The sequence below is a fragment of the Siniperca chuatsi genome, linkage group LG5 (genome assembly GCF_020085105.1).
Source record: "Siniperca chuatsi isolate FFG_IHB_CAS linkage group LG5, ASM2008510v1, whole genome shotgun sequence".
Lineage (NCBI taxonomy): Eukaryota > Metazoa > Chordata > Actinopteri > Centrarchiformes > Sinipercidae > Siniperca > Siniperca chuatsi.
The window spans coordinates 198,235-222,253 of NC_058046.1; the positions used below are offsets into that span (position 1 = coordinate 198,235).

General features: G+C 42.7%; 2 protein-coding genes and 1 long non-coding RNA gene across 6 annotated transcripts in view; 1 reads left to right on the forward strand and 2 right to left on the reverse strand.

Moving 5' to 3' along the window:
- The first annotated feature begins 218 nt into the window (after positions 1–218).
- On the forward strand, positions 219–963 carry LOC122876030 (myosin light chain 1, cardiac muscle-like). Its single transcript, XM_044195848.1, has one exon. The coding sequence runs from the start codon at positions 245–247 to the stop codon at positions 836–838; it is 594 nt and encodes a 197-aa protein (XP_044051783.1). The 5' UTR covers positions 219–244; the 3' UTR covers positions 839–963.
- Positions 964–2,625: 1,662 nt separating this feature from the next.
- LOC122875986 (regulator of G-protein signaling 3-like) overlaps positions 2,626–24,019 on the reverse strand; it is a 33,787-nt gene continuing 12,393 nt past the window's right edge. For all 4 annotated transcript variants that reach the window (XM_044195751.1, XM_044195752.1, XM_044195750.1 and 1 more), the window contains exons 12-27: positions 17,742–17,823; positions 17,234–17,339; positions 16,754–16,850; positions 15,069–15,329; positions 14,123–14,162; positions 13,773–14,029; positions 11,869–11,952; positions 9,855–9,966; positions 8,585–8,754; positions 7,285–7,870; positions 6,931–7,160; positions 6,394–6,440; positions 5,926–6,024; positions 5,096–5,157; positions 4,805–4,971; positions 2,626–4,660 (exon numbers count right to left, since the gene is read on the reverse strand). In XM_044195751.1, the coding sequence (XP_044051686.1) occupies positions 4,427–4,660; positions 4,805–4,971; positions 5,096–5,157; positions 5,926–6,024; positions 6,394–6,440; positions 6,931–7,160; positions 7,285–7,870; positions 8,585–8,754; positions 9,855–9,966; positions 11,869–11,952; positions 13,773–14,029; positions 14,123–14,162; positions 15,069–15,329; positions 16,754–16,850; positions 17,234–17,339; positions 17,742–17,823 (2,634 nt within the window). In that variant the 3' untranslated portion in view covers positions 2,626–4,426. The remainder of the gene's footprint in view (positions 4,661–4,804; positions 4,972–5,095; positions 5,158–5,925; positions 6,025–6,393; positions 6,441–6,930; positions 7,161–7,284; positions 7,871–8,584; positions 8,755–9,854; positions 9,967–11,868; positions 11,953–13,772; positions 14,030–14,122; positions 14,163–15,068; positions 15,330–16,753; positions 16,851–17,233; positions 17,340–17,741; positions 17,824–24,019) is intronic.
- On the reverse strand, positions 18,405–20,723 carry LOC122875989. The gene is made up of 3 exons (XR_006377981.1): positions 20,286–20,723; positions 19,054–20,010; positions 18,405–18,830 (listed from the first exon to the last, which is right to left on the reverse strand). It is a non-coding gene; the product is annotated as an uncharacterized LOC122875989 (long non-coding RNA).

Consider the following 24,019-nt stretch of genomic DNA (forward strand, 5'->3'; position numbering starts at 1 on the left):
TTACAGGATGGAAACACGGAAGTTAAAGTTGGAGCTCGGCTCCAGGTTCAGGTGCAGACTGGTTCCGTTTCTTATCTTGAGTCTCTTATCTTCCCTGTGAGTGTTTCTATTCCAGTTTTCTTCCATCTTTGGTCAGCTCTCTCTCTCTCTCTCTCCCCTCTCTGTCCTTCTCTTCGGCCTCGCTCGCCCCACCTCTGGCTGGTATAAAACTCCCACCTCCGTCTCCATTCGTACTCTCGGCAGCATGGCTCCAAAGAAAGTGGAACCGAAGAAGACAGAGGTGAAGAAGGTGGAGGCGAAGAAGGAGGAGCCTCCTCCGCCTCCCAAACCCGCAGAGCCGGAGTCCAAACCTCCCGAGGTGGACCTGAAGAGCATCGTGGTGGAGTTCACCCCCGACCAGATCGAGGAGTTCAGAGACGCCTTCACGCTGTTTGACGAGACGCCCACAGGCGAGATGAAGATCACCTTCGCTCAGTGCGGAGACGTCATGCGAGCACTTGGCCACAACCCCACCAACGAGGAGGTGCTGAAGCTGCTGGGGAGGCCAAAGGCGGAGGAGCTGCATGTCAAGCTACTGGACTTCGACAGCTTCCTGCCCATGCTGCAGCACGTGGCACGCTCCAAAGAGCAGGGCACCTTCGAGGACTTCGTGGAGGGTCTGAGGGTGTTTGACAAGGAGGGCAACGGCACAGTGATGGGAGCAGAGCTCCGCCACGTCCTCTCCACGCTGGGAGAGAAGATGACGGAGGACGAGGTGGACCGGCTGATGATGGGACAGGAGGACGCCAATGGACACATCAACTACACCGAGTTTGTCAAACACATCCTGGCTGGGTAAAAAACACAGATGCGTTCTTCTTCTTCTTCTGATGGACTGAGGTTCTGTCTGTCTCCGATGTCTCTCCTGTATTAAATGTGTTTCCACTCTTTGTGTCTCTAATAAAACAGCTTCAGTGCTTCTCAGTGTTTTTGTTCTTTATGAAGTGACAGTTATTAACTTTGCCTGTTGGAAAGTCAAAGAGCTCCGTGTGAACTGATCACGTTTCTTTATGGTTCTGCTTCATTAACATCAAAGGAAAACCAAATCAGGGATGTTGCAGTGAAAAGCTGCCAATTTAATTGTCTGATAAATGATTAACTCTGCATCACAGAATTCTTTTAATGGTTTCCTCTAATATTCAGTAGAGTGCGCTGCAGTATTTAGTCTCATATCTACTCGTGTGGAGCTTTGGACTGTCAGAGACTCTTCATCTTCAGTGCCGACTAAATACTGAAACAGCAACATCTCACAGTTATAGTTAATCATCACCGATGAAGAGGCTGCTGCTCAGACGCAGACGGACAGATGAATTAATAAAATGCATGAATGAAATAAAGTGTTGGCTCAGAGGACTCCAGCAGAGGGCGCACTGAACAACAGGTCCCATCTGATAACATCTAATACTGCCCCCACATGGAGAGACACTGCTTAAACAGTTCATTGTGCTGAAAAGAAGTCTAATAAACTTGAATAACACACGTAAATAATATAATTTGGTCTATTTGAACAGAACATTCATAGTTTCAATCAACATAAAGGAGGCAGGTGTCTGTCTGTGTGTGGAGAACCAATCAGTTACATCTTCAGACTCATAGTGAAACATGTTCACGTTTACAAGCCATTTGTTGCCAAATGAGTAAGAACATAAACTGCTGCAACTCAGTACAAACTTACTGATGGAAATGATGACATCTGCACTCAATAGAAACAATCCTAACTGTTTTATAAATCAACATAATTCTTAATGAATCAAAAGAAATAAACAAACAAAACATATTAATATTAAAAATAACTGGCCCATGGTTGAAAATCATTGCTGACCGCTGACACAAACAGAGACTGATCAGATCAGATACCTGTTTCTATGTTTTCTTACTGTACAGGAGGTCAACACTGAAGAAGCTACTGTAACTTCAGATAACATGAGTAAACATTGTTGCTGCTTGGTATTTGAAGCTTTGGTCCTTCTTATTGGTGCTGGGAGGTCCGAGTTTCATGTTGCCTGGTTATAACCAGGTCTGGACCTCTAAATGTATTGAATATTTTGAGTATTTGTGTTGCTTACCTTTCAGGCCACAGAGTGCAGGACACACTAACATGGTATGTGGGTATCGAATGGAAGTAAAGCAGTTTGCTTCATTATCCTGTAAATATGAAGCTGTAGGCGACATAAAGCTGAGAACACATGAAATCAAGTGCATTATTTCTTACAGTAAATAAACCAAAATCTACCAACTTGTGAGAGAGTCAGGTAAAGTCGAGTCGGGTCGAGTCCCGTGCATTCAGCTACGGTAATCCCCAAGGGACAAACATGTACCAGTCAGTCACCACCTGCACTGCTTGAAGCTAAACTCTGTCACAGAGCGCTGCGTGAGTTTGTAACACTGTTTAAGGCTGTCATGTTTCTATGACATCTATCTATAGATGTTTGAAGTAACTGTCTGTTACTGTAATGTAGATTCAGTAATGTATCTTTCTCACGCGTAAACTCACACCACCTGCTGGTTTTCAGTTTTCCTGCTGGAGGACAGTGACACCAAGGCTGCTGCAAGTGACACTAAAGAAGAAGAAGCAGCAACAGGAAGTCCAACAACATCATCATTTATTTTAAAACTGTTTCCATCAGACTTCATCACATTGTCTCTTTATCCAAAAGGTGAACAGACAAACCTCAGTTACACTTTTTTAATAATCGTCTGTTACAGTAACAACAGTTTAAGTCTACTCCTCTAATAATACATATAAACTTCACTAACTTCAGTTAGAATTTGCACTAAAAACTTAGAAAACTCAGAAAAACAATAAACAAACTGTCGTTATTTCTTTTCCAGAAATCAGAGTCATGATGTTCAGACATCAGATCTTTGGGTCGTCTGCTGGTTCTACTCAGGGTTTTTAGTGTAGTAGTAATTTGAAATGTGAATAAAAACAAGCAGGTTTACTGCGTCTTATTTTTCAAACCTGGATGTTCTGTGTGATGACATCACATACAGTAACGATCATACAGAAAAATAAGCCATGCTACCAGCTCTGTGAGGCTTGAGCTAACATCAACATGCTAACATGTTTATCATGTTTGCCATCTTAGTTTAGCGTGTTAGCATGCTAACATGAGCTAACTAGCAGTAAACACAGCACAGCTGAGGCTGGAATGTCATTAGTTCTGCAGGTATTTTCTCATAAACATAAATAAGTATTGGACACATTAAAATGTTGATCTGATGATGGCGCTAGACAAAAAGTCAGAGGGTCACCAAAGTTATTACAATTCATCTTGAGGGGAACATGAATGTCTGAACCACATTTCACAATCTATCCAATAGTTGTTAAAGGTCCACTGTGGAGGATTTAGTGCCATCTAGCGGTGAAATTGCAGTTTGCAACCATGTGAATACCGCTCGCCTCACCCTCCTGTTTCAAGCATGTAGGACAAAATTCGGTGGCTGTGAAACTCGCGAAAAACACAAAAGGCCCTCTCTAAAGCCAGTGTTTGGTTTGTCCGTTCTGGGCTACTGTAGAAACATGGCGGTGCAACATGGTGGCCTCCGTGGAAGGGGACCCGCTCCCTCTGTAGATATAAAGGGCTTATTCTAAAGTAATGAAAACACAACGATTCTTATTTTCAGGCAATTATACACTAATGAAAACATACTTATAAATATTATATTCCATTTCTGCCAACAGCTCCTCCTAAATGTTCCACACTGGACCTTTAAAATATCAACCACAAACATCAACCTCATGGTGGCGCCAGAGGAAAAGTCAGAAGATCCCCATAGTCTGTAGGATTCATCATCTGGGACCCATGAATGTTTGTACCAAATTTTGTGCCAATCCACCATGTAGATGTCGAACTATTTTAGTCATGCTGCTAAAAAATTAACTCTTAAACTCAACAGTGACAACTTAAAACACTTTTTCGGTTCCATGATCCGTAACAGAACATGTTCTGTGTGATAATTTAATATTCTGATCTATGTTTACTCCACATGAAGCTTCTCATGGTGAAATAAGTTAAAATGTGACTAAAATCTGAACAGATTTTGTAAAACCCAAACAATCATTTGACTCAGTGGGATAAAGAGTTTTTATAAACTGATTATTGAAAGAATACTAAAGTGTTTCAATGTGTCTATAAAAAAATAAAGTAGCTGTTGTTGTAAGAGACAAATTTAAAATCGAACAGTACAAATCTGAGCAGCAGAGGTGGAGATAACCTGACTTTTAGTCCAAAAACACTGGATCCTTCATTTCCCATAATGCAACTGGATTGTTTCTTTTCATTGGTCGGCTCTTCTCTGACTTGATGACTGGACCTGGTGGCCAGCCGTTTGACTGAACCATCAGTCTGTCCTCTGATTGAAACCGCCTCTGTGGCCTCCTCACTCATGATTGGCTGACAGGCAGAGACCCAGCGCCGCTGTAATTGGCTGACTCTGTGGCTGTATGCGTGCACTGATTGGCCAGCTGGGCGTAGAGACGGGACCTAAGGAATCGTGGGTAACTGTCTGTCACCATCAAGCCGAAAATCTGATCCTGGGCCAGCTGGAAGGAGGCGGGGTTAACGCCAAGACGCAGGCTCTGATTGGTGGATTCTCTGACAGAAGAGTCCACGTTGACCTGGAAATAGAGCACAGCAGCGTCACATGACAAATCATTGTACTGTAACCACTGTAACAAAGAGTTTCCCTACGGGGATCAATAAAGTATTTCTGATTCTGATTCTGATTAGACAATTCAGAGGGCAGGCAGACAGACAGGTACCTGTCTCGCTGCATTGGTAGAAATGAACTCATCGTAGATTTTCACAGCTCTGGTGGCCATTTTGCTGAGGGGACGTGTCCTCTTGAATCTCTCCACAGCCAACCAGAAGTCCAGGTTCTCCTCACTGAACTCGGACTTTAGGAAGTGACGGAACACCACCAGACCATCTGACCAATGGGAAGAGAGTAAGGAGACTGTTCAGCCAATAGAGAGAGACTGTTATCATGCAGGCTCGTCCCCTCACAGATTATTGGTTGAACACAGAGACAAACAGGAAGTGGTGATTCTTACACTGATTGGTCAGCAGACCTTCCAGACTCTCAGCCCACCTCAGCACCTCCCTTGTAGACGGTCTGAAAAACAAAGCAAATGCACCTCAGACACACTGGAACCAGCAGGAACCAAACAGAACCAGTAACAACAAATTGGACCCATCTGAAACCATTTGAACCCTGTTGCAACCAGCTGGAAACTGTTGGAACCAGCTGAACCAGTAGGAACCAGTTGCAACTAGCTGGAACCAGTAGGACCCTGTTGGAACCATTAGGAATTTGTTGGATTAATCTAAAAGCAACAGGACTTTGACGTGACCAGTAGGAATTTGTTGGATTAATCTAAAAGCAACAGGACTTTGACGTGACCAGTAGGAATTTGTTGGACCCATCTGAGACCAGTAGGAACCCGCTGGAACCAGCTGGGAACCGTTGGAACCAGTAGGAACCAAACGTAACCACTAAGAACTAGAAGGAACCAAATGTGACCAGTAGGACCCAGTTGGAACTAGTAGGAACCAGTTGGAACCAGCTGGAACCAGCTGTGAACCGTTGGAACCAGTAGGAACCAAACGTAACCACTATGAACTAGTAGGAACCACTTGGAACCAGTAGTAACCAGTTGGAACCAGTAGTAACCAGTAGAAACCAGTAGGAACATGTTAGAACTAGCTGGAACCAGAAGACACCAGTTGGAACCAGCTGAAAGGCGTTCACCCAGTTACCCAGTATAAACCAAGTGCAACCAGTCCTCTCTTCTTCAAATGTCTGTTTGATGGTTCAGACTTGGTTTTAGGGTTCAGGTTAGAATCAGATTTAGGGTCAGATTGTTAGGATTAGGGCTCCTACCTGTTGTTTCTCAGAGCTTTCTCCAAACTGTTACCATGGACATAGGTACTGTTCTTCCGTCGCCGTAGAAACGCCAGGCGGCTCCGAACATCACCAGCTCTGAGGAGATGATGATGACAAGTCAGAGCGACAAGAAGTACAGACAAACAAAAACACAACTTCTGATTCGTAGTCATAGATTGGCTGTTTTCCAGCTCAGGCTCTGCCCACTCAGAGATACCAGAAATAACCCACGAGTTCTGTTTGAAACTCTGAAACCAGAACATAAACTGGACTAAACTGACCAACGATTGTTAAACAAAGTACTCTGAGGTCTGCTATCAGCTAATGAAAGCTGCTCACTTAACGTCAACGTTTTCTCTCTTCATGGTTGGATTAACAGCTGTGCAACCCACTGCACATGCTCCACAGTGTGTGTTTACAGTGTGTGTTTACAGTGTGTGTGTGTGTGTGTGTGTGTGTACATACAGACTCTTGGTCTTCTTCCTCAGTTGAAGATTTCTGAACTCAGCATCCTGAACAAACAAAACAACAACTGACTGTCAGACTCTGCTTGGTTCTATTAGTCTCTACTGGTTTCTAATGGTCTCCTCTAGACTCTACTTGTCTCTAAAAGAGTCTTTTATACTGTTTTCTACTAAACTCTAATCGACTCAGATTCTGTCGCTCTATTGTTGTTGGACTCTACTAGTCTCCACTGGAATTTAGATCTCTCTACTGGATTCTGCTGCTCACTACTGGACTCATCTAGACTCTACTGCTCCTTACTACTCTCTGCTGGTCTGCTCTCTAATGGGTTCTGCAGGTCTATATTCAACTCTATTGGACTCTTTTAGACTCTATTGCTGTTGGTCTTTACTGGTCTCTACTGTTCTCTGCTCGTCTTTCGGTCTCTCCTGAACTCTTTTAGACTATATTGGCCTCTGCTGTTCTATACTAGCCTTTACTGATCTGTCCTGGTCTGTACTGCTCTCTGCTAGTCTGGCTAGTCTCTTCTGGTCCTACCTTGGTGCCGTTGAGCAGCAGCAGCATGTGGTGCAGAGTCCCCCCCTCTCTGGTCAGCTGTTTCTTAAGGGTGTGGATGGAGGGGGGACGGGGGGCGGGGCCTGTGCTGGGATCAAGGTTGAGGTCAAAGGTCGTGGGGCGGGTGAGTCGATGGATGGTGCTGTCAGACAGGAAGCGGGGTGATCGAGGTTCCTGCAGTAGAGAACCCTCAGAAAGAGAGCGACGCAGAACTGAACAACAAACATGTAAAGGAAGAGAAAAAAACAACGATATTATTCTTCAAATGACACTTCAACTGCTTTCAGCTGCAGATTTTCAGCAGCGAACACACTAACAGCAACCAGTCAGACTGACCTGCAGGTCTGTAGGTGGAGATAAACTCCTCAGTACCTCCTCCCTCCTCCTCCTCCTCCTCCTCTTCATCACTCTCCTCCTCTTCCTCTTTCTTCACGATGAAGTGGTGGGGGCTGAGCAGGAGGCCCCGCCCCCCTACACCTCCCATGTTCTCTGATGTTTCTGAGGCGCTCTCCCCCTCCCCTTGCTGCCGCTCCTCCACCTCCTCCTCCTCCTGTCTCTTCTTCCTCCTCTCCTCCTCTGCTCCTCCTCTTTCCTTCCAGACTGGACTCCTCTGGGTGGATGAGGAGGGGGGAGGTGGGGGGATGAGCTGAGGTGGGGTGGTGAAGGTTCTGGAAGGAGGTGAGGAGGAGGCGGTGTATGGGGAGAGAGAGGAGAAGGGAGGAGGAGGAGTAGAGGTGGAGAAGGGAGAGCTGGGGGAGTAAGGAGAGGGGGAGGGAGGTCTTAGGGGGTCACAGAGAGAGGAGTAGGGGGAGGAGGGGTGGAGGAGGGGAGGATCAGAGGAGGAGGAAGGAGAGGACGGACGATAGAGGAGGTCAGACTGACAGAGAGAGAGGAGGCCGAAGTCTGAGGGGAGGTCTGAGAGCTGAGCAGAGGAGGGGGAGAGGAGGAGAGGAAGAAAAGAGGAGGAGGAGGAGGAGGAGATGGTTAACTGTGTTTGGAGCCACCTTCTGGACACAAATATTAAGTATCTGTAGTAACTGAACATCAGCAGGTCATTCTCAATCTGCGTCTTCAGTTCTCATATTGTTTTCTGGGTTCTCGGTCAGGTTAAATTTTCTAAATTATGTATTATGTATTGAATATTTTTAACCCGGTTTGGTTGGTCCAGACCCAGTGACCATCCTGCAACCCTGTTTCTCTGAGTTGTTCTTCACAATACTGACGATGGTACTTTATGTCCAGGATAACCCGTTAAATCCACAAGTCTGTGAGTGTGAAGAATGAGTGAGCTTGTTTTCCACAACAAAGCGTCACTGACAGGTGGAGACAGAGGTGAACAAACATGTCAGCTGGGAGGAAAACACAGATTCAAACCACAGAATGAAACAGACATTATGATCAACTGTGGAGGGTAGAGACATTTGACCTACAGGAGTCTCCGTACAGGAGCAAAACCAGCGCCCCTCTTTAACTACACTCAGAGAAAAACATGTCTGTCTGTCTGACCTAACTGTCTGTCTCAGACAGACATGTTACATGTTTATATGAGGTATAAAGGTGTCACTTCCCGGTTAATGAAAGTGTTTCACCTTCTTGTCATGTTAACAGGTGTAGAATTAAAGTGTCTCTGTTGTACCTGGTGGCTGTGTCCGGTCTCCTTGGCAACCAGCTGTAGTTGGATGTTGTTGTGGAGACAGAGACTGACTCGGACCTTCTGCTCGATGCTGAAAGCCTCCAGACTGAAGAGACAACGCCAACAACTCTGAGAGCTCTGCAGGAAGTAGATCTGGAGGGGCTCTGATGACACTGAACACACACACAATGCAAAGAGGACGCGTTCTTTAATGTTTAGATCACAGCAGATAAAGCTGAACTATCTGAGATAATTATATATATATATATATATATATATATATATATATATATATATATATATATATATATATATATATATATATATATATATATTTATTCTGATATACTACTCACCCACCATTCATGGGTTTAATTGCATCTTTTGGATATGAAGTGATCATTCCTGAGGATGTACACAAACGATACTCTGAAGGTACACGGGATACATGAGATAACCATCATGTGTTAAAAGCAGATATTGACTTCTGCATTTCAGCAACAGGAAGTGCTCCGTCTGTTTTTCTGTTTTTTGACTTCCTGTCTGCACAGGAAGTGGGACTGTGTCACGTTGTGTAGTTTGACATCTGCTGCTTCTGATCAGTTTAATAATGTAACGTGCAGCTGAAGGACTGACAGAGCTGATTATAGATCAGTTCTCCTGCACAGCTCTGGGATCAGCTGCTCATCTCACTGTTGTCACGGTGACGGGTCACAATGTGTTTGTGTTTCTGTGTTTATAACAATATGACATCACGTTCAAAACGTGTTAATATGTTTCATCATTAAAACATAGTGACAGAGACTCACTTGGTTAGCTCAATTATTACTGTGCAAAAGATCATTATTCCAAATTATATTATCAATAAAATAAACATTATATATCATAGTTGGGTGAAAAGTTTTAATTCATGTTGATAAATCAGATTCCAGACCAACAAAAATCAGCATGTTTTTTATCTGCATCATCGTAGTGAGAAGTTAAACATCGAGCTAAGCTAGTTAAGCTAGTAAGCGCCAAAGGTAACTTTGCTCTAAAGATGGTCTTTTTAATCTGGTATCTGTGGTGATGTCAGGTCTAACTGTGTTTCTAACTCTGAGAAATGGACAGCAGACTGTGTGAACCAATCAGGACCCAGACTGGAGACTTGCGTTTACTACAGCAGCAACAGGAAGCTACGAGACAAAACAGGAGGTGTAACAAACGGAAAATGGGTGGGCTGCATGAGGTTAGTATCAGAGCTCTATATGAGAGGGTGAGAGAGTGTGTGTACCCTCTCTGAGCTGCAGTGTGTTCAGGTACAATGGACTCTGTAGGACGTTGCAGCGTCCGGCTTCGTCCTCTCGGGTGAACAGCAGCAGGTCACTGTAGATCAACACTGTCACCTGACACACACACACAATCAGATCATTTTTATAATCAGGCCTTCATTTTCCTGTAAATATTATTAAATATTACAGAAAATGTGAGCATGAAGGCAAAAACAACACTGATGGTGAAATTTATCACACAATGTCAACTGAATTTTATTGATCAAAATGTGGCATCTGTTACCATTTTCTTTCAACCAGAAAAAACAGGTCTGACATATTGGAGCTGAGGTTGGTGTCATTATTCTTCATTAGTCATTGGTCATTAGTCATTGGTCATTATTCATAATTCATTGGTAATTGTTCATAATTCATTATTCATTGGTCATTAGTCATAAGTCATTATGCATTCATTGTTCATTATTTATTATTCATTATTAATTGGTAATTTTTCTTTGGTCATAATTCATTATTCATAAGTCATTATCCATTAGCCATTAGTAATTACTCAGTAATTATTAATTGATCATTATTCATTAGTCATTGGTCATTTGGTCATTATTCATTGGTCACTGGTCATTATTCATTGGTCATTATTAATTAGTCATTGTTCATTGGTCATTATTCATTGTTCATTATTCATTAGTCATTGGTAATTATTAATTAGTCATTGGTCATTATTTGTTGTCTTGAAGGATGATTTCCACTAAAATTGAAAGTTACAAAAAGCAGCAGGTTCCTTAACCCCCCACGTGCCAGTCCAGTGTTGTTCATGTTAGCTACAGTCCTGCTTATACCTGAACTGTTTTCAATCAGTATGTTACTAAATGTTTACTATGTTTCACAAAGAATTATGGGTAATATAGTGGCAGATGAAAAAACGGTCTGAATGTGACTGTAAGTAAAATCTTTCATGACTTTTTCTCAGGTAAACCTTCGATGTTAAACAGAGGAAACATTCAGAGTTTCAGTTTACAATCATGTTTCCCTGACAAATGTTAGGACATGATGTCACTTTGACCTCTGACCTCTGCTAACGTCCTGTGTTAGCGTCTAACTGACAGCACACAGACGTCTCGACTTCCTCCTGATCTTCACTTTTACTGAAAACATGAAACTAAAACACAGCAGATTCCCAGAAACTGAGTGTGTGTGTGTGTGTGTGTGTGTGTGTGTGTGTGTGTGTGTGTGTGTGTGTGTGTGTGTGTGTGTGTGTGTGCATGCGCGTGTGCATGCGCGTGTGCATCAGCAGTATGATCCATTAGTGTGAAACTGATCCTGGCTCAGTTCTCAGAGGTCGTTGTGTCCTTCAGGATCAGGTTCACAATGCAGACTGTCTGAAATGCTTTTCTTATCTCCTGAACAAACGTTTCTCTCATGAGACTAAAATATTCTGATGTAGAAACGATCAATAATCAGCAGACAGAACTCTGCCACAGACTCTTTGTCTGTTACCAGCAATATTTGTAGTACTGTTCCAAGAGCAGTATTTACAGTATGTGTGCAGTATGTTTGCAGTACTGGTTACCTTGGCAGTAATGTTAGTGTTACTACAGTATTAACAGCAATATATCTGCAGTAGGGTTTTAACTAACAATTATTCTCACTATCGGTTAATCTGCCAATTATTTTCTTGATTAATCATTGTCATCGTCTGTGAAATGTCAGAAAACAGTAAAAATGTCCAACGTTACGTCTTCACATCTGATTTTGTCCAACCAACAGTCCAAAGAGCTTTAAAACATCACATTTTGGAAGTTGGACCCAGAGTGTGTTTAGTTTTTAGTAAAATTATTGAAACGATCAGTCAAATATCCAAATAGTTGTAGATTACTTTCATGTCAATCATCTGATTAATCCACTAATTGTTTCAGCTCTAATTTGCAGTATATTTGTAGTTCTAGTTACTTAGGTAGGTTGCACTGATAGTAGCAGTACATTTACAGTATACTTGCATTATATTTGCAGTACAGTTACCTTTGCAGGCAGCAGGTCAGCTTGGTGTAGAACCATTTCCTCTGACTTTAGCAGGGTTCTGTCTGGGCTGCATAGATCCAGAGGCTAAAAACAACAACAACATGGACACATGTAAACAACAACAAGAAAACAGAACTAAAAAAGAAACATCAATCCAGCAGTAAACTCCAACATAATAAATTACAGTATTTGTGTTCTAATAAACAACACATTCGTTCAGTTTCAAACCTGAACATACAGAAAGGAAGGACCAGGGTTCTAATGTTTCTAAGCTCTAGGTTTTGAGTTGACCTGGACAAAGGTGGTGACGATGATGATTTTTTTGTTTCAATATTGTGGATCAAGTTTATGTTCTAAGATCAATGAGGACCTCTAGTTCTAATATTTTGATCTTTGTTCTAGGTGAGGTTTAAGATTCTAAACTTTGTTCTAGATCAGGTGAAAGGTTCCTGGAGTGGCTCTGGGTTCTGATCTTGAGAAAGATGTTCTAGGTTAGGTATAAGAGTCTCAGATTAGTTCTGGGTCAGGTTAAAGGTGCTGGGTTCTGGCCAGGACAGAAATGTTCCAGGTTAGATGTAAGTGTCTTAGATTGGTTCTGGGTTGTGGATTAGGTTTTAGGTTCTGACCAGAACAAAAATGTTCTAAGTTAGATGTAAGGATCTTGGATTGGTTTGGGGGTTCTGACCTGGGTCACGATAGTGATTACAGTTATTTTTGGTTCTAATGTTGTGGAGGGTAATTTCTAGGTTAAATGTGGGTCTTCAGTCTTAATATTTGGTGTTTAAGCCCCATGTTAGCTTATACATTCTGAGTTACCTTAAAATTTGCTAAATTAGGTTCTAATTCGTGAAAGATTCTAGTATAAATTCTACTTTAGGACAAACACTTTAATCCAACTCAAAGCCTATGCTAAAGTTCTACCTTATGTTCTTGGTTAGATGGGACTGTTGTAGGTCAGGTGAAAGGTTTTTGGATTAGCTTTGGCATCTGACCTAGATAAAGGACGTCCTGGACGACGTTGTTGTTTACAACATTGTGGATCAGGGATGCATTCAAGGTTTAATGAGGGTCTTCAGTGTTAATATTTTGTCTTAAAATCTACATTAATTTTAGTTTCTGGGTTAATTTCTAAATTAGGTTATAAGTCAAGTAGATCAGACTTTCTAGGATAGATTCTACATCAGGACAAAGGTTCAGGCTTTGGTTGTGTTAAAGGTTCTATCTTATGTTCAAGGACAGGTGCAAGGGTCTTGGATAAATTATGAATTCTGGATTATGTTCTGGCATTTCACCTGGATGAAGATTGTGAAGATTTGGCTGTAACATTTCTGGTTCTGGGTCAGGTTAAAAGTTTTATATTATGTTATTGGCCAGGTAAAAGGTTCTTGTGGATGTAGGTTCTGACCTGGACAAAGATGGGGACGATGAGGGTCTTTGGTTCTAACATTGATCTTAGAATGTGATGCTGATTCTCAATGAGGGTCTTCAGTTCTAATATTTAGTTTTTAAGATCCATGTTACCTTATAGTTTTTCAGCTATAACTCAGGTAAAAGGTTCTGGGGAGGATTAAAGATTTATTTTTTTTAAATAGGTTCCATGTAAGGGCAGAGGTTAGGTTCTGACTTATGTTCTACATAACAAAACAGTTCTAGGGTTCTAGGATCTATGAGGGTCTTCAGTTCTAATATTTTCTATTAGGTAAAAAGTTCGAGCTTGTGTTCTAGGTCAGGTATAAGGGTCCTGGATTGGTTCTGGGTCAGGTTGAAGGTTCTAGCTTGTGTTATAGGTCAGATGTAAGGGTCCTGGATTGATTCTGGATTAAGTTATAGGTTCTGACCCAGATGAAGATGGGAAAGATGAGAGTCTTTGGTTCTGGGATTTTGTTTAAGTTAAAGGTTCTGACCTGGACGAAGATTGGGAAGATGAGGGTTTTGGGTGCCAGGGTGACATAGGTTCCATAGGTGGAGCAGGGCAGATGTGATTGGACAATGGTGCAGTTCTGGTAGTTGCCGTAGTTACTAGGCAGGGCTGATGAAGAGGAGGTGGAGGGGGGTGGGGGCTGGGTGGAGGTGTTCCCGGTGAACGGCTGCTGTGACGACCCGGGTCGAGGGTTGTGGAGGAGAGTCTGACCGCTGCTGGGGTGAGTCTGGTACAGACGCCCTGGTGATCAATGACACAGGTAATATTAGTTTATAATTAAAATATTTATCAACGCTCAGAATGGATGATCAATATTCAGTGTGGACGTTGTACCGATCGTTCCGTTGTTGTCGTGATAAACTGGCTGCACCAGCTGAAACACAGAAAGAACAGATGGAGAATGTTTTTCCGTTACATAAGAACATTGTTATTATTTTATACACTAACAGTTCTTAACACAACACAGTGTTGGACAGAACAAACAACATACTGATGAGTTTTCTATCTGACTGATAGTGTTTGCTATGTAAGTTCTAGGGAAGCCTCAGGGTTCTTGGTGAGGGTAAAGTTGCCTAAATTAGGTTCTATGCTACAGGCTGTGAGTTCTCAGTGGGCTCAGGGTTTGATTAGCTTCTGAGATAGGTTCCAGTTCAGGTGAAATTTTCATGGTGAGGTTGTACATCAGGAGAAAGGTCATCAGTTATGTTCTGTGTCAGGTGAAAGGTTCTGTATCAGGTAAAGGGTTCTTTAACAGGTGAAAGGCGGTGGTTTGTGTAAAAGGTTCTGTATCAAGTTAAAAGCTCTGGTTCAGGGAAAAGGTTCTGTCGCAGGTGAAATCAGAGGGATTCTGGTGGATCCAGAGGTGAGAACCTAGAGACACCTATAGACCCCGCTTCCTCCAAGTGGTGTTCACTGCAGAGCCAAATGGACCTAGTCCAGCTCCACCTCTCTGAACCTAGCGAAGCTACAGTACATGAGTTCACTGATTTCGGTGAAACTATAATATTTTATGAAGAAAATATTTTCTAGTTTTCCCTCCGATGTCCTACGGCTGCTCAGCTTCAACTCTGTGAGTTACAGAGTTTCCTGATGGGCTGATAGCTTTACTTGTTGCCCTGAGATGCCAGGAGCAAAGAAAACCACCACAGTTCTGTATTCCCTGTCTTCAAACTGGCCTCCGACGGTCTTGGGGTGCGGCTGGACCTAGAGGTGGAGCTGGACTAGGTCAGCTCCACCCATTGGCTCTGCAGTGAGCAGCCTCTCGCTTCCTCAGACTCACCTGTCCTCCTGGATTGACAGGCGACAGGATGATGTAATTGTCTCCATGTGATGATGTCACGCGGGTGCCCTTGAGTGTGGTGGTTCGAGGTGAGAACTCAGTCACCTCCTGTTCTTCCTCCTCCTCCTCCTCCTGGTCCTCCCTCCTGTCCCTCCACAAAGAACCCAGAGCCCCTAAACTGGACCTGACCCCTGACCTCTGACCCCGTCTGTGGCCATGTTTACTGTGAGCGGGGTGAGGCAGTAGCTTCCTGCCTGTTGTCTAGGAAACAGAAAGAAGATACAGTGACATTAGTTTAGCATAAGATTAGTCCATCTGTTGAATCTGTCACCTGACAGGAAAGACCAGCCAATAGCAGGTGGACAGCTCAGTACTCATTGGTGGAGGAAGTATTCACATCCCTTACTTCAGTGAAAGTAGTAAAACCACAATATAAAAATCCTGCAATTACAATTGTACGTGAGGAAAAGTACACAAGTGGCTAAAAGTACTTGAGGTATCAAAAATAAAAGTTGACAGTATGCAGAATGATCCCTTTCAGAGTGTGAAATTCGGAGACCCCAAGGTCCCGAAAGTTGATATTTGATGATTTGTTCACACAAGATATAAATGTAGGACTTCTGTGCTATCAGTTCAGTTACAGGATGACTTACAACTTCATCATTTTTATTAATACACAGTGGAAGGTTCTAGTATATGTTCTAGGTCAGAAAAACGGTAATCAGCAATATTCTAGGTCAGGGGAAAGGTTATCATTTATGTCCTGGTTCAAGTTAAAGGTTCTAGGTTATTATGGAGTTACTTTTGTGTCTTTATTATGCAATCAAAAAAGAATTCATTACAGCATTTATAATCCACAAAAATAGGAACTACTGTCCTTCTAGATACAACTAAAAAACAGCAAGAAGCTTCGTAGTATGCCGATGTGTGAGAATCAGTATAGATATGAGTTCAAAGCATCAATGCAATCCTACAAAATAAAGTTTTCTAATAACATTCATTTCTTTCTTTCTTTTTTCTTTATTCCTATGTGACCAACGTGTTCTTTAAAGTTCTAGTAAACTTTACTTTACTTTACTCATTTGTGGTTTGCTGCCGTCCTCGCTCAGGCTTCCAATTCTAAATACCCCGTTCATGTAGGCCTCACTTCTTTTTAATAGAGGTTTAGCATCCTGTGGGCATCTACCAAGTAGCCTAACCAGCGGGGGGCGACAATGCATATATCAAACTAAAGAAATATACTAAATTGGCTCTAACAGGTTCTAAGTTATGTTCTAGGTTAGGTGAAAGGTTATCATTTATGTCCTGGTTCAGGTTAAACGTTATGTACAGGTATGTAAAAGATAAATGCAAATCTAAATCCCAGCAGAACTCTGCACACCTCAAACTTGAACAGTTTAATCAGCCACAGTAACTGCAAACACACGTCTGTGTGCACGCAGGGCCTTTAATCTATAATAATGCATCTTATTAGTAATGTCTTATAATAATACATATAATAATATATAATCAGTTATATCATCATCAATCAAAGTAACTAATAGCTGTCAGATAAATGCAGTGGAGCAGAAGTGTAAAGTAGCAGAAAATTAAATACTCAAGTACCTCATATCTGTAAATGTGTGCAGTACTCGAGCCCCCACTGTCACTTCCTGTTCTGACCAGCAGGTGTTTTTAAGACTCACCGTGTTGTGTGCAGTTGGGCGGAGCACAGCTTCACATCCCGACCGGAGCTCAGGTAAACCTCTCCACACCACCAGCACGATCTGAGACGGACAACTCCTGAACCCACAGACACACCGATTTTTAATGTAGATGTAAAAACATCAGTTGTTTTGAAAGCAAAATTAAACAAATGAAATAAAGTAATTTTAGACTAAAATACTTTTGAAATGTACTAAAAAAAAATCTACATATTTTTCATCCTTTAATTGCTTTTAAACGGAAACATCAATTGTCTGAACGGCCAAAGAGAAGCTGCTGTCTGTGTAACCTGAGATCACAGTCACCTGCCTTCAGACAGCGCGGAGGGCTGCTGAGACCAGCGTCTCAATGACCGCCGGTTTGATTCTCCAAATAAAGTTCAAACTAACCTTAAAGTAAACTAAGAAATAAGATGAAAATATGAACAGGTGGTGAGTCGGACTGGGAGGGGTCGGGGTTACCTGATGGCGTGGGCAAGGTCGACACACTTCCAGGTTTCGACAGGAAGTCCGTTCAGCTGCAGGACCGAGTCTCCCTGACGGAGACCAGACTGATGAGCCGGACCTCCTACAGACAGACACAACAGTCGACCAATGAAATCAGACTGAGTAGCATGATGTCACTAATAACGTCACAGACTCCATCTTTACAGGTGTCCGTGTCCAATCAGCCAACCAATCAGAGCGTTGAGATCACATGACTCTGCACTTCCTGAAGCTCGTTGCTGACTCAGCAGCTGACTCGTGTGGAAAAACTCGGTGACGAGAAGTTCAGCAGCATTCATCTACAACTTAGTCCACATAACATGTCTAAGACTCAGGTGTAGCTGTGGAAAGTTATCAAAATAATTAGCATTATTATTTGTTATTATTTGATATTATTATTTGACCAGGTCTCAGGTCTTTATAGAGACTTTATAGTTTTCCTTTTCAGTTGAACATGTTTTTGTCGTCAGTGTGAGATTCTCACCGGAGTCGACAGCCTGGACTCTGACTGGACAGTCAGAGCAGATCGTGAATCCAAAACCATCTTTTCCTCGAACAACGTTCACCTGTAGACACAGTCGGTACAGACTGTCAGCAGAATATATACACAGACATATACTGCAGATATTCATATACACATATATACATATCCATTCAGCCACTGATCCTGTGGCTACTTTCATTAACTTGAACCCGGAGCCAACCAGCAGCCGCTTAACTTATCGCAGTCATCAGTAAATGTTCTGTAACTCCTTCCTGATCTACAGAGGATGAACTCTTTATATATTAATGACTCCAGGGTCTTTCCTCTAGCGCCCCCCGGAGGACAAACCCCACAGCTGCACTGCTGGATCGATAATCCTGAGGATCTTTTTAACCTAAATTTTACATTAAATCTGTTAAAATGACTGAAAGTGTCAGAAGTGTCCTGGGCGCAGACGGTCATAACAGAAAACACAAAATACGTCACACAGTGAAAAAAACAAATGTGATGATGAAATCATCAGTAAAAACATCTTAGAAACGACCTGAAACGTCCCTTTAAAAACAGCCGCAGATCCAAAACCAGGACATAAACCACACCGTTCAATACTATCAAACAATAAATCAATAACACATTTGGCTCCTCACAAAGCTTAAAGCACTGCCACGGGTCACGCTGCCTCTGAGCTGTGAGAAGTTCAACCAGAGTGACGTTTCCTCCTCACAATGCAGAGTTAGAAACTCAAAGACGAGTCTGAAAGCAAACAGCAAATATTTGATAAAAGTTTCAAATAATCAACGCACATTTGTGCAGCAGAAACGTTTCTTCCCAACTTTTTGATCATCTTGCGGCTCACCTGCAGACCTTCGTTGTCTATCAGTAAAACTAAAACAAGGAGGAGAAATGAGTCCGTGGTTCACCTGAGTTTACAGTTTCCACCCGATCACAGCCACAGATGACATGTAACTGTCATTTCAGGGTCTGATGGGCCGGAGAGATTGGAACGATTCAATCAGAACAGAGTTTACAGTTTGTGCTGCCATGATTTCAATTCCCAACGAGAGAGAGACTCTTTTCGCAGGTTTTAATCTGAAAACAGGCAGAAGGAGAAAAGCTGTTTCATCGGGTCAAACTGAGTCAATAAAATGAGAACAAAGTCCCTGTTTCTCTTCTTCTTCACATTTAGTTTAAAGTTTAAAAAGTCTTCAGTTAATTTGAGCTGAAAACATAAAGTTCATTATTGTTTATTTACACTTTATCACTAAGGACACGTTTCATATTCAGCTAACGAACTACTGAGAAGATCACTGACATGAAGGGAAATCTGCTTCACACTTCTTCTCTCGTTTAGCTGCCGTCGGATCAGATTCCTTCTTTTCTCCGAAGTGACGTTCGAGTTTTGTTCTCTTGTGTTTGTTTCTGCCGTCTGTAAACGTTTCTTCTTTACTGTCACTGTTGTTCAGTCACTTGATGTGTCGGAGTGCCGGTTACCGGCTGTAGGGGGCGCTGTGTCCGGACTCTGCTGGTCTTTAGTCATGTTGACAGTCTGTCAGATCCAGACTGGAGGTCTGTCTGGGTCCTGGTCTCTGAGGCGTTTCCATGACTCTGCAAACAGCGACAGACCGGAGAAAAGGTCGACTCCTCCTGAGAGTTTTCTCTCCACAAAAGGAAGGCAAATGTCCCTGAGTTCAGACTGACAGGCTGATATTAAAACTCCTGCAGGGTCTGAGGACAAACACCAGGGAGGAGGTCTTTAAAGAGGACTGAGACTCTCAGTGTTTGTGTTTCTCTGCAGGATCAGTCCGCTTCACACGTCCACACAGTCAGCTGACATTTCAACACGGTGATGGACAGGAAACACACCGCTGCGACTCTTCCATAAAGTGACATCACTGTGACATCATCAGGCCAAAGAAGACCATGTTCAGTTTCCTGGTCCTGGTTCAGGTGGAGTGCTCCTTTCAGACAGACTTGGAGTTGTTGGAAGGTGGTTTGACAGAGCTAATAATAATAATAATAATAATAATAATAATTCAGGAACTCAAAGACACTTTACAGAAGTTCAAATGATCAGAAGCAACACACTGAAACCATTAGTCGCACATTAAAAGCACATTAAAAGCGGCTCTGACGGCGGGTTGAGATCAGCGAGCGTGGACGGATCTGGATGTGTTTGGGGAGTTCGGACTTTGAACTGGCTCCGTTGTGGGACAGGGAGCCTGAGAGGAGGCCTGCAGGCACTACTCAGGTAAAAAAACTATATTTTCTCCTAAAAAGACACAAATTGAACATCAGTCAAATATTAAATATTAAATATGGAAGCAAAGGACTCGATGCAAATGCATCTTTGCAACTTTTATCTATCAAGTCTCTAAATGCGACCTGAAGTTTATTTATAACTAACACTAATACGAAAAGCATGATACGACAGATGTCATAGCGATGTTATTTTTTAGGTCGTAAAATGTAAACTGCAGGAAATATCATTTATTAAATCTATAATAACTCAATAAAGAAGTTTTTCTCAGCTGAACTGATACAAACCGATGTGTTGCTTCCTTCAGGTCTCATCAGTTTAATCAATCAGACACACAACAGATTCACTGATCGTCAGCGTCGTCGCGCGCTCGAACCAAAACGCTACATTTCTTCTTCGTGTGATCACATGACTCCACTCGCAAGAATCAACGTCCGTTCTTCAAATCAGACGAGAAACTGGGCTGTTGTTCCGTCCATCAGGGCGACGTGAACTCTGCAGCAGTCAGGTGGAAACACCTTCAACCGTTTCAGCAGGAAGCGCTGAAGTCAGTTTCTGTTTGAACAGCTGAGTGTTTGTGTAGCGACGGACAACATGGAGGACCTCCGCCTGTTCAAACACACACACACACTGTAATATACACTGACACACACACACACACACTGTAACACACACACACTGTCACACACACACACTGTAACACACACACACTGTAATATACACTGACACACACACACACACACACTGTAACACACACACACACTGTAACACACACACACACTGTAACACACACACACTGTCACACACACACACTGTAACACACACACAGTAACAAACACACACTGTAACACATACACACTGTAATATACACACTGTCACACACACACACTGTAACACATACACACTGTAATATACACACTGTCACACACACACACTGTAACACACACACACTGTAATATACACTGACACACACACACACACACTGTAACACACACACAGTAACACACACACTGACACACACACAGTAACAAACACACACTGTAACACATACACACTGTAATATACACACTGTCACACACACACACTGTAACACATACACACTGTAATATACACACTGTCACACACACACACTGTAACACACACACACTGTAATATACACACTGTCACACACACACACTGTAACACACACACACTGTAATATACACTGACACACACACACACACACTGTAATATACACTGACACACACACACTGTAACACACACACACTGTAATATACACTGACACACACACACACACACTGTAACACACACACAGTAACACACACACTGACACACACAGTGTAACACACACACACAGTAATATACACACAGTAACACACACACTGACACACACACAGTGTAACACACACACACAGTAATATACACACAGTAACACACACACTGACACACACACAGTGTAACACACACACACAGTAATATACACACAGTAACACACACACTGACACACACACAGTGTAACACACACACACAGTAATATACACACAGTAACACACACACTGACACACACACAGTGTAACACACACACACAGTAATATACACACAGTAACACACACACTGACACACACACAGTGTAACACACACACACAGTAATATACACACAGTAACACACACACTGACACACACACAGTGTAACACACACACACAGTAATATACACACAGTAACACACACACGTGAAGTGCAGCTGGTTTAAACATGAAGATATTAAAATTTTATCTGACCTGCTGAACTAGAAACACACACACACACAGTAAAAACACGCACACACACAAAAACACAGGAAACTATTAAGGTTTTGACAGGAAATGACTAAGCAGTGACATCACAATGTGCAGCCAATCATAAGGGATGCTTGTTTCCTGCTGTTTTGTTTCCCCATGAACTGTCATGTTTGTTGTTTGGCCTTCAGATCACATTTTGTCAGTGACCGTCACACCAGACTCCATTCAAAAAACTGCTGATTTAATGACATCTTTGTAGGAGAAAACTGATGGGCAAATGCAGTACTGCAACACATCTGTGGACTGATTTCAGTCAGAAACACTGGACTCAAATCACCTCTGCTGTAATTACAGACTCTACTGGGTTCTACTGAACTCTGCTGAACAGCCTTCAGTGTCTGTCAGAGTGAGAAACTGCTTAAAGTCAAAGTCAAAGAGTTTCCCTACGGGGATCAATAAAGTATTTCTGATGCTGAAACTCTTGAAGCAATTTCTGAACCTCCAGCAGAGATAAATGTTGATATTTACGTATTAAAGTATTAAAGCAGATTTACTCCCAAACTGGTGTTTGTTGAGCTGCAGTCATGGACAGAAACATACAGAGGGATTTCATTCTAGATCCGAACTGCTGCAGCTCCACATTAGCTTCTGTCCCCCATCTCGTCCAGCAGAAACACATGAAGAGGGGGTCTGCTAAAGTCCAGTACGAACTGAACCACGTTCACACAAACTCGTCCTCTAATCGGTTAAATCGATAAACGGACTCAGACCTGCGGGAGATTCTGTCCGATGCAGACTCGACACAGACGGTGGATCGTGTGCATGACAGAAGGTCAGGTTGTAGGTTCAAATCCTGCAGCTCCACCAGTCCATCTGATCCTCCGACGGAGCTGAACCACGACCAGGAGCGGGGCAGATCCACATCAAATCCAGGGCCAGACTTCACAAAATCTTAGGTCTGATCCAGTACCAGGTACCAATCCAGGTCCAAATTTACAGACACAGATCCAGGTCTAATTCAGGTCCAGACTTCACAAAAACAGGTCTAACATGGTCTAGACTTACAGAACAAGAATCAGATATAATCCAGGTCTGGGTTTTCACAAGACCAGAGCCAGCTATAACCCAGGTCAGATTTATAGAGCCAGATCCAGGTCTAATCCAAATCCAGACTTCACAAAATCAAGAGTCAGGTCTAATCCACATCTAACCTGGTGCCAGGTCTAAACCAGGTCTAAATTTACAGAACCAGAATTAGATCTAACCCTGGTCCAGGTGTCACACAAAAAAACGTACAGAACCAAATCTAAGTCCAGATTTAGAGAACCAGAACCAAGTCTGATCTGATCCAGACAGATAAAACCAGATCTAATCCAAGTCCAGGTTTACAGAAGTAGATTTATTCCAAATTCAGACTTCGCAAAACCAGGTCCAGCTGGTCCAGGTGAACCAGTGTGTGAGAGGCTCAGCAGTGTACTGGAGGTTAGAGAGCAGAGAGAACGAGTGTGTGTGTGTGTGTGTGTGTGTGTGTGTGTGTGTGTGTGTGTGTGTGTGTGTGTGTGTGTGTGTGTGTGTGTGTGTGTGTGTGTGTGTGTGTGTGTGTGTGTGTGTGTGTGTGTGTGTGTGTTCAGGAAGTGTGTGTGTGTGTGTGTGTGTGTGTGTGTGTGTGTGTGTGTGTGTGTGTGTTCAGGAAGTGTGTGTGTGTGTGTGTGTGTGTGTGTGTGTTCAGGAAGTGTGTGTGTGGGAACCAACAGACAGAAGAATAGCAGGAAACACACACAGTCAGACTCACAAAAACACTGGATGTATCCCTGCGATAAGACACACACTTCCTGAACACACACTCACACACACACACACACACACACACACACACACACACACACACACAACACACACACACACACACACACACACACACACACACACACACACACACACACACACACACACACACACACACACACACACACTTCCTGAACACACACACACACACACACTCACACACACACACACACACTCCCCCTCCCCCGTGTGAACGCTGTCATTCAGGATCTTTTACTGTTTTATCCTCTCAGACGGTCTGGAGCTAGTCCCACACAGACCTGAACTGTAGACCTGAACCTGGTCCTGAGAGACACAGTGTTCTACACTGTAAAAAAAGATCGGATTAAATCCGACCCTATAAAGAATTTAGTGAATGAAACGGGAGGATGTGGAATATTAAGCGTCCGGCGTGGAG